The sequence below is a fragment of the Homalodisca vitripennis genome, chromosome 2, assembly GCF_021130785.1.
Source record: "Homalodisca vitripennis isolate AUS2020 chromosome 2, UT_GWSS_2.1, whole genome shotgun sequence".
Lineage (NCBI taxonomy): Eukaryota > Metazoa > Arthropoda > Insecta > Hemiptera > Cicadellidae > Homalodisca > Homalodisca vitripennis.
Window position 1 is genome coordinate 15,750,927 of NC_060208.1, and position 13,859 is coordinate 15,764,785.

General features: G+C 33.0%; 1 protein-coding gene across 1 annotated transcript; it reads left to right on the forward strand.

Annotated features, from left to right (window-relative positions):
- The first annotated feature begins 2,233 nt into the window (after window positions 1-2,233).
- On the forward strand, window positions 2,234-8,896 carry LOC124353589. The gene is made up of 2 exons (XM_046803501.1): window positions 2,234-2,424; window positions 4,753-8,896. Exon 2 carries the CDS (start codon window positions 4,754-4,756, stop codon window positions 5,969-5,971), a length of 1,218 nt encoding a protein of 405 aa, XP_046659457.1. The 5' UTR covers window positions 2,234-2,424; window position 4,753; the 3' UTR covers window positions 5,972-8,896.
- The last annotated feature ends 4,963 nt before the right edge of the window (window positions 8,897-13,859 follow it).

Below are 13,859 nucleotides of genomic sequence, written 5' to 3' on the forward strand. Positions count from 1 at the left end.
GTGGCATGTTTGCATTGATAAATATATCTGTTAACAGTGCACTATATTTCTGGGCAGAGAGTCTCAGTGGCATGAGAAATATATGGATATAGCAAATGGATATAGCAATGGATATAGCAATGGATATAGCAATGGATATAGCAATGGATATAGCAAATGGATATAGCAATGGATATAGCAATGGATATAGCAAATATCTAAAATAGAATTATTATGGTAAGGTTCAGATTTTTTAGAGAGTAATCTCTGTATTAATACACAACTGGAACTATTTCCAATTTTAAATAAATTTACAGGCTCTTATGAAGAGGAAAATTGTGAATAAAAATATTAAAATGAATACAATACAAAGACAAAAGTATCTCAGGGTACATTACATAACAATATTTTTGGAAGCCGTATTTTTCGTCATAAAATTAGAAAGAGTAACTTGAGCTGTACATTACAAAAGTTTTATAATTTGTTTCTATTCAAATAATTACAAAGAGTGTCTGAAAACACCTTTTTTTATAACCAAAGCAGAAAAATTTCAAATCTTAGCAGAATGTTGTAGGACTATCTTAATTTCTTTTTATGCAATAACATTTTCTTTTAGAGCAATAAAAATCGCTCGCCTTCATGGGGGGACGGACTGTGAGACTATGGAGAGTGTAAATGAAATTTAAAATGTACGCCTATGTCAATATGCATATAATTTTATGTGTGTTAATTTTTAAACATATTCCGCAAACCACACTTCAAAGACGTTTTCATGAAAAATAGTGTCTGTTGAAATATTATTAATATTAAATCTTAAACGGCAGCCATTTTTATTGGTTAAATGTTTTAGAAATCACTATAATATAATATGTTGCACTTTAGGTTTATATTCAATTCAAGTTTTAGCTTTTAAGCTTATTTATACAGCTTAATACTATTTGAGTATATTGCACATTAAAAAGATTTTAACGCAGAGATATAAGTATTAAGGACATATTTGTCTCAATGTATCTAGTATAGAAGAATCAATACAGAAAAATTATAACATGTTTTGGATATCTATTATTAAAGATACAAAAACATCTTCAATTTACGAGGATATTTATGAACCAATGTGAATGTACGATTATCACCCGAGCAGGCTCCTGCTGAAGGAGAATCACCAAATAAACCCCTGTGCAAGAAGGGTTATGAGCGCGGACACGGTTTATTTTAAGGGAAAGGAAAATATTTCTTTTATGAGGATTGTTAAAATGCATCGTTACTTAAGGATTGTCATGAATTCGTGATCAGGAATCTTAGCAACCAGATTGGAAATTGCATGATAAGTTAATTGAAGTCCATGATTATTAATCAGTGCTATTATTATTATTTAATTATTGATTGCATCCTAAACAATAACATGAATCAAAAAGAAACCAAGTCATAAGTTTTTTTTTTTCAAGTTAAATCAGCAAATGACAGCACCTTAGTGTGTTACAACAAAGTGTATTGCAAATATACAATAATATTCTCTTTTTTATTATAATACCTATACTGATGGTCCTTGGTCTTGGTATTTTAATTGACATCACCATTCATTACACTATTTAAGATCGAAGTAACCAATTTCGTTTATTATGCCCGGGTGAAAGATTGATTCACTGCAGTTAAAATTGTTTTTGTCAACAAACATATACGAAGACTGAATATTATAATAAGTAAGTGTATTTATATGATGTTTAATTTTACATATCATGGATAAATGCATGACATACTATACATTTTAGAAGGGTAATATGTTTAAATAAATAGAGGAATGGTAGCATAATAGGAATTATAATTATGCTGTCCCGCAGCTGACTCATAATTCTATTTTAGGACTAATACAGTCTTCTTTTGAATTTAAAAATATCTAATAGTACAAAGATTATATTTTTCTATTTAATAGGTACACAGCCTCAGAGGCGAAATCGGAAATGTACATAGATTGCAGTAGATTCTGAAGCTCACCTCAAAGATACTTGGGTTTATTAAGAACTTCTCATCTTGTATCCAACGAAATGTACTGCCCAAAACCCATGAGACGGATTTTTCTAAATCCATATTGGATATCGCCACATAATCAATGAGGAGTAAGTGATTCAGACTCTCGGAACTGATATTACGAAGAACTATTTTTAGAATTTGGTATCTACAGATAACGTTGTGGGCCAACAAACACAGGTTTTATTTTCCAATGCAACAATGTTTCCGCAACAAGGTCTCTCTGTAGTTATCTAATCATGCTGTATTGTATCAATTGCACTTGACAGATAAAGAAACACTTATATACACGAGTTCATAACGTAGCACAGTCGTACTTGTGAGCGGTACTTTTCTACTTGCTGATTTAAGGGAGTTGTTTTAGGATTTTTAATTGCACAATACAACACACACATTTAGGCGCCATATATTTTGTTTTAGGTAAGTAAATAAACAAAAAATGATATTGAATATGTGTTAAGTAATATAATTATTATATTGTATTTTACGATTTAAAACATATTTCATTCCTTATCAAATATATATCTATACTAAATAATACTAATACTAAAGATGTATTTACAAAACCATCTATTGTAATCTTTAGAAGACAAACAAATCTTAAATATATCTGAGTCCAAACCAATCTGAAAAACAAAAATTGAGGAAAAAAATTACCGGTTGTAAACTCTGTCACAAACCACATTATGATGCATGCATAATCATATCCTCTAGTCAAAATCTTAAAAGTAAGTTATGTTACTGACACGTACCCAATTAAAGGAATTATTCATTGCAAATCAAGTAACATAATATAGAAGCTAAATTATAATTTTTGTAATAAACAATACATAAGCCAAACCTCTAACCCTGTTCGTATCATAAAGACAGGTTACCGTTATAGTATTGTTTATGGAGATGACAAGCCCCTCGCTGTACATTCCAGGGAACACAATCATGACAAAATTTAAAACTGTTATAATTAAAAGGCATTAATAATGTAGCATTGCATGATAATGAAAATATAAATAGATTAATTTGAGAAGGAGCGAAAATGCTCATCAACTTATATCATAATCAAAATTTTTTTAGGCTTCAACATTCATTCATTTTTAAAAATTTAGATTTTTACTCTTTGGTATTTTTGATGAAACATCAGCGGTGAGGTATTTTTTTACTGTTTATTTTTCAGTTACAGTCCTTTTTTCTTGTTTATATTTATAGTTAGTTTAATAATAAAATGTTGTAAATATTTATACAATGTTACGTCTGAGGAAGTAAGCTGAGATCTACGAAAATTTATAAAGAGTTTACCAGTATTTGGTTTTTTATTCCTTACGAAGAGAATTCATATTGAAATATCTAATTAGTTACGTATAATTGTTACTTGTAAAAATGAATAAGTTTTGATCGCAGTATGCTGCTGATTGCCAATTAAATTTGTCTTATGAACTTTTCTCTGCTTAGGAAACCATTTATCTGATCAATACTGACACTGAATCAATTTCAGGATGCTCAGCCTTAAATGGTCTCTACCTTAAGGGAGGAAAGTGTAGTGACCTTCATCTAGCTCTGTTGTGTAGACCCTAGGCGAACTGTATGTGGATGTGAGATGTCAAGGTAGAATAAGTTTCGCTTATTTTTCACAATAATGCTTAAAAACCTTTTCGATATTCTCAATACATGATGTAATCTTAGGTTTATAAATAATTTGAATATTAGTTTTAATATTTTTGTTTTTAAGTATGGTATTGTCGTAGTAATTATAGCTAAGTAATATTGGGATTGATTTAACTTAAAACAGTGCACAAAGATAAAAGCAGTTGCAAACAATAAACATTTTTCATCACATAAAAAAATTCTACGTGTTTACCCTAGCTATATTATTTGTAGAACTCCAGCCGTTGAAGACGGCATGACAAAGAGCAGAGATCTTAAATTAAAAGTACATTAAGATATTAAAACTTTCTCCTCTAATGCAAAAATTAAATCCGAGTTTCTACAAAAAAGTTGTAGAAACGATTTTTGCACATAGGCCTACTAATATGGGGTTTTTATATTTGCCATATTTTTAATTACACTGATGTCAAACTATGTACTCCCCGTCAAATTTAAAATAAATGAGAGCTTTATCAATTGAATAAGAATAAAATGTCGATTGTATTTATCTTTCTTGCAAAAAACATATTTTATCACTGATCAAACTTTGTATAACTTGTGAATTTAAATCAGTGAAAAAAATTAAATCTACAATAAAAAAGCTGTAATCTTGTAATTTAAAAACTCGTTAATATAATATTTTACATTGAAAGGTCTGAAAGAGACACCTGAAATCAATCCTCCGTCTTTGGTTATCTTAAAATATTTACTTAAACTGCAAAATAAAAAATCTTGTTGATATTTATAATTGACCTAAAATGATTTTTTTTTATTCTAATTTTAGGAGTCAATGGGCAAAACTGAAGTAGTTCAGTGAGGAATATTTAAGACAAATTGAATTAGAAACGTTGTGGTGTATATAGTAACCCACTTTCACCAGCACTACATAATTATATTTTTGAAACATAATTAAAGGTGTTTTCTCATGACTATATTGGTTACATATCCCATTCTGAAGTGTTGCTGCGAAGGTGGACGTAGTAGGACATCTTCTACATCGGAACAGACTTACAGTTTGGAGAGTTATAAATACTGCAGACTATAAATTATCGTTATTCTGAGAGATACATATAGGATCTGCATAATAACCATAACGAATTCCTGTTACAGGATGACGGAGCTGACTGTGCCGGCCTGGCTGAACGAGAAATTTCTAGAAACAGTTTTTCAGGAAGAGGAGATTAATCAGACAAGCATCGCAATAATAGATTATGACATCAAGTCAGTTATGCCTCCAGGATCCAACTACTCAAGTGACATGTTCAGAGTACGTGTAGTCTACAGCGTGGGGAACTCACGCCAAGAACAGGTCACATCCGTAATAATAAAGGTTCCAGTCGTCGAAGGGGTATTTAAAGAAATAGAAGAGTATTTTAGCCGAGAACCAATCATGTACGAAAAACAGTTGCCAGCAATGTCAAAGAAAATAAATCATGAATTCGCCCCAAAGAGCTTTCACAGCCCTCTAAAGAATGTGCTTGTGCTAAAAGACTTGAAGGACGAAGGATACGTCATTGCCGATAAATTCAAACAGCTAGATTACCCTCACTGTGAATTAGTTTTTAAGACTGTTGCTAAATTTCATGCTGCATCTTTAGCTTGTTACCATGACGATTTGAGATTTATTGAGGGAGTCTCTGCCGAAAACTTTTACATCGAAGGAGGAACGTCATTCAGATCATTCATGGAAGGGTTTGTGAACCAATTTGGAAAGGCTTTTGACGTGTTTGGAGTGGCTGACAGTTTCAAACGGCTTTTCAACGATCGAGTAGGCAGGTTATGGGACTCAGGGGTGATGGCCTGTAAGCCTAAAGAGACAGGTTCCAATGTTCTCGTCCATGGAGACTTGTGGTGCAACAATCTTATGTTCAAGTATGATGGTTCAGGAAACTTGCTGGATGTGAAGTTCCTTGACTATCAAAGAACTAAATTCTGTTCTCCAGTGGTGGATCTTTTGTACTTTCTATGGAGTAGTGCTAACAGTGAAGTCCTGGATTCCAGGCAGAAGGAACTCTACAGCATCTACCTGGAAACTCTCAACAGCACTCTGGAGCATCTCGGCTCTGAGGCACGGCTCTCTGAGGAAGAGCTCCAGGATGATTTGAGAGCCTTATCAGATTGGGCTCTCATCTGTTTGTGTTTTACAACGCCTTTAATGTTAGCAGAACCCGATAACGCTCTCGATTTAGAGGCAATCGAGTTGCATAGTGTAGAAAATGACGAAAATACCCGAAAGGTACAACAAATGTATGGGGGAAAGCATGCAAAAACTTTGATCCCACGTCTCACAAGGAGCTACGAAAAGTGGGTCAACGGTCTTTATACATAAGTATTGTAAACTATTTCTCATTGAACTTTCTTAATATTTTAATAATCAATATATGTTAAAGTTACAGTTATGTTTTAACCGTCATATACTAAGCCAAACCATATTTTCTATTATTTTAACATATACCTATTGTAAACTGTATTTATAAAGTATTGTAATAAAATATCGCTTCAATAGTTTACCAAGAACATTCCATTCCATTATCTGCACAATTTAATTTCATTAGGATCAAGACGTATGGATATTACACATTTTCAAAAATACCATCTATGCATTTAGCTTATTTATAAATATAATACAGTGAATAAGATATAAATACGGAAAAAACTACGTGAACCTTCACTCATGGTCTGCTCCCATTAGATTACATTCGTATTAGCTGAAATAGAAGGAGAAATAATTCTAAGTCAAAGTGGTCATCGTGTGTGAAATCTATGCACTTGAATATTATTACAAGCGGATGATAAAAAGTGAAATATTTAGCCGTACAACTCAGACTCTATGACTACAATTAGATTTCACGCGAAAAATATTATTCCCAACCATAATTTATTATCCAATTATATTAATTTCTCAATATCGTTGTATTAAGTGGAGGCTCATCTCAAAGTCAGACTTACTTCAAATCTAAATCCCTCAAATTATATTGATTACTATCGTTATCTTAGTATTGAAGTGGAGGCTCTCACAAAGTCAGACTAGATTCGAAACTCAAGACCTCTAATTATATTGATTACTCTCATTATCTTTTTATTGAAGTGAAGGCACTCACAAAGTGAAACTGGGTTCAGTTATACTTATTAGTCTCAGAAGCTTTGTATTGAAGTGGAGGACATTAAAAAAGTTAGACTGGATTAGAATTCCGTATCTAAATTATGATAACCACTCTCAAAAGTTTTGTATTGAAGTGGAGGCTCTCACAAAGTTAAACTAGATTCAAAATCCGACCCCCCCAACTGTATTGATTACTATCGTTACCTTAGTATTGAAGTGGAGGCTCTCATAAAGTCAGACTAGATTCGAAATTCAAGACCTCCAATTATATTGATTACTTTCATTATCTTTTTATTGAAGTACAGGCTTCAATAAAAAGGCTTCAACAAAGTGAAATGGGTTCAAAATAGTTCCCTTCAGTTATACTTATTAGTCTCAGAAGCTTTGTATTGAAGTGGAGGCACTTAAAAAGTTAGACTGGATTTGAATTCCGTATCTAAATTATGATGACCACCCTTAAAAGATTTTTATTGAAGTGTAGGCTCTCAGAAGGTCAGACTATATTCAAAATTCAATCCATCAATTGTATTGGTTACTATCATTATCTTTTTATTGAAGTTTAGGCTCTCAGAAGGTCAGACTAGATCCATAATCCAATCCCTCCAATTTTGACTGATTACTATCGTTACCTTTGTACTGAAGTGGAGACTCTGAGAAAGTCAGACTAGATCCAAACTCCAATCCCTCCAATTAGACTGATTACTATCGTTACCTTTGTACTGAAGTGGAGGCTCTCAGAAAGTCAGACTAGATCCAAAATCCAATCCCTCCAATTAGACTGATTACTATCGTTACATTTGTACTGAAGTGGAGGCTCTCAGAAAGTCAGACTACATCCAAAATCCAATCCCTCCAATTAGACTGATTACTATCGTCACCTTTTTACTGTCTCAGAAAGTCAGACTAGATCCAAAATCCAATCCCTCCAATTAGACTGATTACTATCGTTACCTTTGTACTGAAGTGGAGGCCCTCAGAAAGTCAGACTAGATCCAAAATCCAATCCCTCCAATTAGACTGATTACTATCGTTACATTTGTACTGAAGTGGAGGCTCTCAGAAAGTCAGACTACATCCAAAATCCAATCCCTCCAATTAGACTGATTACTATCGTCACCTTTTTACTGTCTCAGAAAGTCAGACTAGATCCAAAATCCAATTCCTCCAATTAGACTGATTACTATTTGTACCTTTGTACTGAAGTGGAGGCTCTCAGAAAGTCAGACTAGATCCAAAATCCAATCCCTCCAATTAGACTGATTACTATCGTTACCTTTGTACTAAAGTGGAGGCTCTCAGAAAGTCAGACTAGATCCAAAATCCAATCCCTCCAATTAGACTGATTACTATCGTTACCTTTGTACTGAATTGGAGGCTCTCAGAAAGGCAGACTAGATCCAAAATCCAATCCCTCCAATTAGACTGATTACTATTTTTACCTTTGTACTGAAGTGGAGGCTCTCAGAAAGTCAGACTAGATCCAAAATCCAATCCCTCCAATTAGACTGATTACTATCGTTACCTTTGTACTGAAGTGGAGGCTCTCAGAAAGTCAGACTAGATCCAAAATCCAATCCCTCCAATTAGACTGATTACTATCGTTACCTTTGTACTGAATTGGAGGCTCTCAGAAAGGCAGACTAGATCCAAAATCCAATCCCTCCAATTAGACTGATTACTATCGTTACCTTTGTACTGAAGTGGAGGCCCTCAGAAAGTCAGACTAGATTCAAAATCCAATCCCTCCAATTAGACTGATTACTATCGTTACCTTTGTACTGAAGTGGAGGCTCTCAGAAAGTCAGACTAGATCCAAAATCCAATCCCTCAATCCCTCCAATTAAATTGATTACCAACGTTACCTTTGTACTGAAGTGGAGGCTCTCAGAAAGTCAGACTAGATCCAAAATCCAATCCCTCAATCCCTCCAATTAAATTGATTACCAACGTTATCTTAGTTATTGAAGTAGAGGTTCTCACAGTTAGACTATATTCTCAGTCTGGTCTTGGCACTTACCATCAAAGTCACATTTTTCACATACGTTATCTTTCTATGTTACTTTTAAGGGAAAAATCATTTCAACAAAACCCTCACTTTAGGAATCATATTTTGAAAATACATTTTTGGCTGACCGCTAGCGAAGCTTGTCATACCAGGCGATGAGAAAGTGTAATTTCTATCTGTCTACCCACACGATATCACGAATATAGACATACATTTGGACCTAAAATATTGCATGAAGCTTTACTATATATAAGAAATGTCATTGAGTTTGATGATGGTGCATGGCTCTCCATGGGATTTAGTTGAGCATTACCCAAGCCTATAGCTCAGGGTGATATCCAGACAACATATTCAGCTGTAAACTTGACATTTTGTATATTTTCTCACTAAGAGTACCTGCAAAATGCTTCATCTGGGTGTCTATATGTCTGCCTGCCTGCGTATCTGTTTTCCGCTGGATGCCTTAAGAATGAATTAAAACATTCGGCATCTCTATATTGGTAACGCTTTGATTGATGATTGAGTTCGATGATGGTGAATGACCCTCCATGGGATTTAGTTGAGCATTACCCAAGCCTATAACTCAGAGTGATATCCAGACAACATATCCATCTGTAAACTTGACATTTTGTATATTTTCTCACTAAGAGTACCTGCAAAATGCTTCATCTGGGTGTCTATATGTCTCCCTGCCTGCGTATCTGTTTTCCGCTGGATGTCGTAAGAATGAATTAGAAAATTCTGCATGTTTCGGCATATCTAAATAGATAACGCCTTGATTGATGATGAACATGTTGCTGAGCCTTTATATAGTCTAACCATTCGCAGGATATCTCAAGAACGATTTCACTTAAAAGCTTATCCGTGGGATTTAATCACTCAGTTGACTTGAAGATTTTCTGTCTGGAGGTTTTTCATATTCCTTTTCTGTCTTTTCTCTTGCCTGATTGCCTGGCTGTCTGTCTCTCCGTAGCCTTGATAGAAGCCTGTTAAGCGAAAAGCGATTTATTGCACTCCAACACCGTAATCCCAAGGAAAACATAATTCTCCAAATCCCTAATGTATTGTATTTGGCAGGTATCTGGATTTATGTTTCAACATCCTGGTACCTTGCTGTTTAATAGATGGTGATCAGAAGACATATTACAAAATGATGTACGTTGAGTTTCATTTTGGTCTTGTACTAAGAGGTCCCCAGGTTTAAATATTATCAAGATTTCGTAGTATCACTAACTCATTATATATAATTACTAAAAAGATTTTGTTTTTTGATTATTTTATACGTTAAGGAAACATTAAGTGCAGATGCACTTTTACATGTTTCGGTGCGTTACTGTCTTTTATAATAATTATTGAGTTTCTAAATAAACAAACGAAGCTGCAACTTAACCACTGTTAGGGCGGATGTTTCATGAATAGCTAATGACACGTACTTTTCCTCATTAAAATACAGTCCAGTTGTTGCGCAGCCCTTCCTTTCACATACAAAAACATTCACCTTTTTCAAACTTCCTAAAACATTCCTTAAAATATGAACGCAATTTTTTGTGCATTATATTATTTTGCTTTTTATCACTATTTTACAACACTTCAAATGATATGTGGACGTGGTGTATTGTATAAGTGCAAAATAAAAACACAATAAAACTGTTAAATGTTCATAATTGTGTTTTATTTGAATTATAATCAAGTGCTAAATTTAACTGGCTAATGTGGTACTTAAATTTAATCAAGGCAATGTTCACCTTAATATATTATTTTAATTCAGAGTGTATTTAAATAAATTTGTTTATTTTCTAATTCTTAGTTACAAGTACCTGCATTTTACGCTCGTAAATTTAAATTCGTGTTGCCCAATGCTCTAATGCAGTTATTCATCATAAAAGATAACTCGTCGCCTGTTAGTATTATTACTTTTTATATTGAAATTAATGAGTACACTAAGTATTACAATTTGCATACCACTGCCATTGTAAGAACTAAATACTTTGAAATAAAATAATCATCATAACAATGGAAGGATTTAATTTTAATTCAGTTCCTTCAAATGAGTTTCCTTCAGGAAAATAAGTGATTATCTATTTTATTTCATAGAAAATACATTCATAAATTAATTCTCATCGATTATCCACATATCCACACCTATATAAATAAATATTTTGGATTTTATCCAGTCTAGCGAAGCCTATCGTCTTCTGTTGCCGATTTGTCTATCCGCAGGATATCTTCAACTATTTATTTTAAATTTTACATTTAACTTAATATTTACATAGGCGAAGTCGGACTCGATATAGAGCACGTCGTTCAAAGTATGTCTGTCATCTACAAAATACACAAAAGTACATTTTTACCTTTAAGAACCTCGTATAAACCGTATACTCATACTGTTGAAAAAATGAAAATTGTTTACTACCCATATAAATACGCCCAATCTCTTTTTGAATAAATTATCATTTCCAGGGGTGGTGGGAGGAAGGGACAGCTTAAAAATCAGATCTTGATCACCTGTTCACAGTTCAGAAATCAATTTGAAAGTTGATTTTTTTTAATGTCAAAGATTTCCAAGTACCATTTTATTTCAAGAAACTTAAATTTTTACAATAAGGCAACTAATTATAGAATTTCTTTTAATCCACGTGTACAAAATTTAGTTGATTAATTTGAAAGAACTCAACACACGCTATTCTAGATCGACAGGAATTCTACATCTGCAATTAACTAAGTCTTTTTCAAACATTAACTCATACTCTCTTGCTCATGTGAGTTTTATAAATATCAGTAAATAGTTTCCAAATTTGATTTTTTATAAAATGAAATTTAAACATAAAAAAATAAAGTTAACCAGTGGTTGTTGTCATTTTCTGTTAAGGATGCAGAGGCAGGTCTGTCTACGGGCGGACGATCTGATCTGTGAACGGCGACCCAGATCACAGAACGGAACAGGAAGTTCCCATTATCATTTGCTATCACTATGACAGTCCCATTGTAATGTGTGGCGATCCCGCTTATCCTTGTTGCTTATACATTCCCATTGTAAACTTATTCTAATTAAAAATATTTCATACTTTAATACATACAAATAAAATTTACACAGATATAACCTTTTAAATTATATTCTCAATTTATACGTGTTAAATACTCAAGTCCTTTATTTATTTAAGCATGAGCAACTCAAATTAGCGCACAGGCATCATGGAGGTTCATTTCCCGAGAACCATACTTTTCCTTATGTTCACTCTTCTTTTTTCGTTTCAATCAACTTTTTGTAATTTTAAAATTTGTCAATTATAAAGTTTATTAGTTATGATTGTAATATTTTACATATTATTGGGAATATTATTAGGTCCATATTACAAGCAACAAGGTAGGAGAACCGCCAAATTACTTGTTGTGTAACAAGATGAAGTTGCGTGCAAGATTTCCGTAGCTCATTTCAATCTCGAGATGAGACATACAGACAGACAATCAGATAGAAAAGCAACACATATTCCTTCAGCAAACCAAAATAATTGTGACAGTTTACTGAGTGATACGCTTCAACAATACTAAACAAAACTCCATAGTGGCGTTTCACCATCAGCTCATTCTCTCGTATATTTAAATTAATTTGTATAAAAAATTTAAATTATACGGATAAAACCTTACTCCATATACTTTGCCATATCAAATATTCAAACTTTTCATTAACTTAGGTACAGCAGTGTTGAAATAAAAAACAGGTCTGGTGAATTAGGCAGAGTCCTCCAACGAAAGAGTTTTAATATAGATTGTTGTTACCGACTTTTAACATTTAATTAAAATTCTACTATAATTATTTTACTGCATGAATAAGCCACATGTGTTAATATGTGACTCGTTAAAATATATAACCAGTATACTGAGTCTGTTTGCAAAACTATTTATTCTACTGTCAACCTTAATGGTTGCCTTTGTACAAATATTCGCTAATGCTGAAATTGGTGAAACCCCAGGGTGTTAAATGCACTATACTCAATCTAACTGTTCCTCATATAGAAGAAGCTTTGAGCACAATTCCAAGATTACAAGTCAGTTCGTTTTTGAGGCATTGTGCAAACCGTCGCGACGTTGTAATGTTTCTAGCCCCACTAGTGATAGGCTTCACTAGCGCACAGCAAATAATGCTATATTTATTTTAACGACTAAGTGCAAAAATTGCGGTAAACTTTTCGCAACTTTAAACATTACAAAACAGAAGTTCGTGATGAAGCGCCAGTTATCTTTAAATAATGCAACGACTTTCTTTACTTACTGTTAGTAAATTCCAGGAAAATTCTATTTACAGGTAATTTATCGCAAAAAAGCTTTCTTTTCATCTAACTTCCATGATAACTATGAGGGATGATCTTTGTTCTTCAGAAAGGCAGAAAACAATAAAACGTCTTCAACAATTTGTTTTTGTCTAAAGATTACTTAAAAAACCCATAGTTAAAGCACTAATATTCAAATTCTATAGGGCTGTGTCTCTTAATTGAATTTAACTATATTCTGCAAAGCAACTGAAATAGTTTCACTGTGGCAAACGTTTTAAAACCAAAAAATCTGTAAAACACTGTACAAAAACCAATATACAAGTACAGGGTGTCCCGTAACTCTCTGGACAAAGGTGTACTGTACCACGTTATTGCTAAGGTCAAGACGACATATTTAACCATATGAACATTTGTCTCCGACGCTTAGTTTCTCATCTGTCTGTACGTATCTGTTTTTTATAAAACAATATATTAAAAGCTAATGAATTGAATTATACCAAATTTGGCTTAAATGTTTATAATAACAAGGCCAGCTACTGAAAAGAATATCTTAAAATTATGGTTATTATTTTCAAAATGGCGGCCATTGAAACTTTTTAAACATTCAATACCTGTATTAAAAGAATTGATTAAGAATTACAATAATAACAGTTTTTAGAGGCTTTTATCAAACATGTAATGATACCCAATTTATTTAAATCGAATAATAAATAACTGATTTAGACAAGACATGGCCCACATTGAGAGCTGCCTTTTATTCAGCATTATTTTTATTGTTGACTATTGACTAAGAACCTCGTATATATTTGTCCAGAGAGTTACGGGACACCCTGTATAT

Excerpts from the sequence above, each read along its gene's own strand:
- LOC124353589 (XM_046803501.1), top strand. The coding sequence starts at position 4,754 with ATGACGGAGCTGACTGTGCCGGCCTGGCTGAACGAGAAATTTCTAGAA.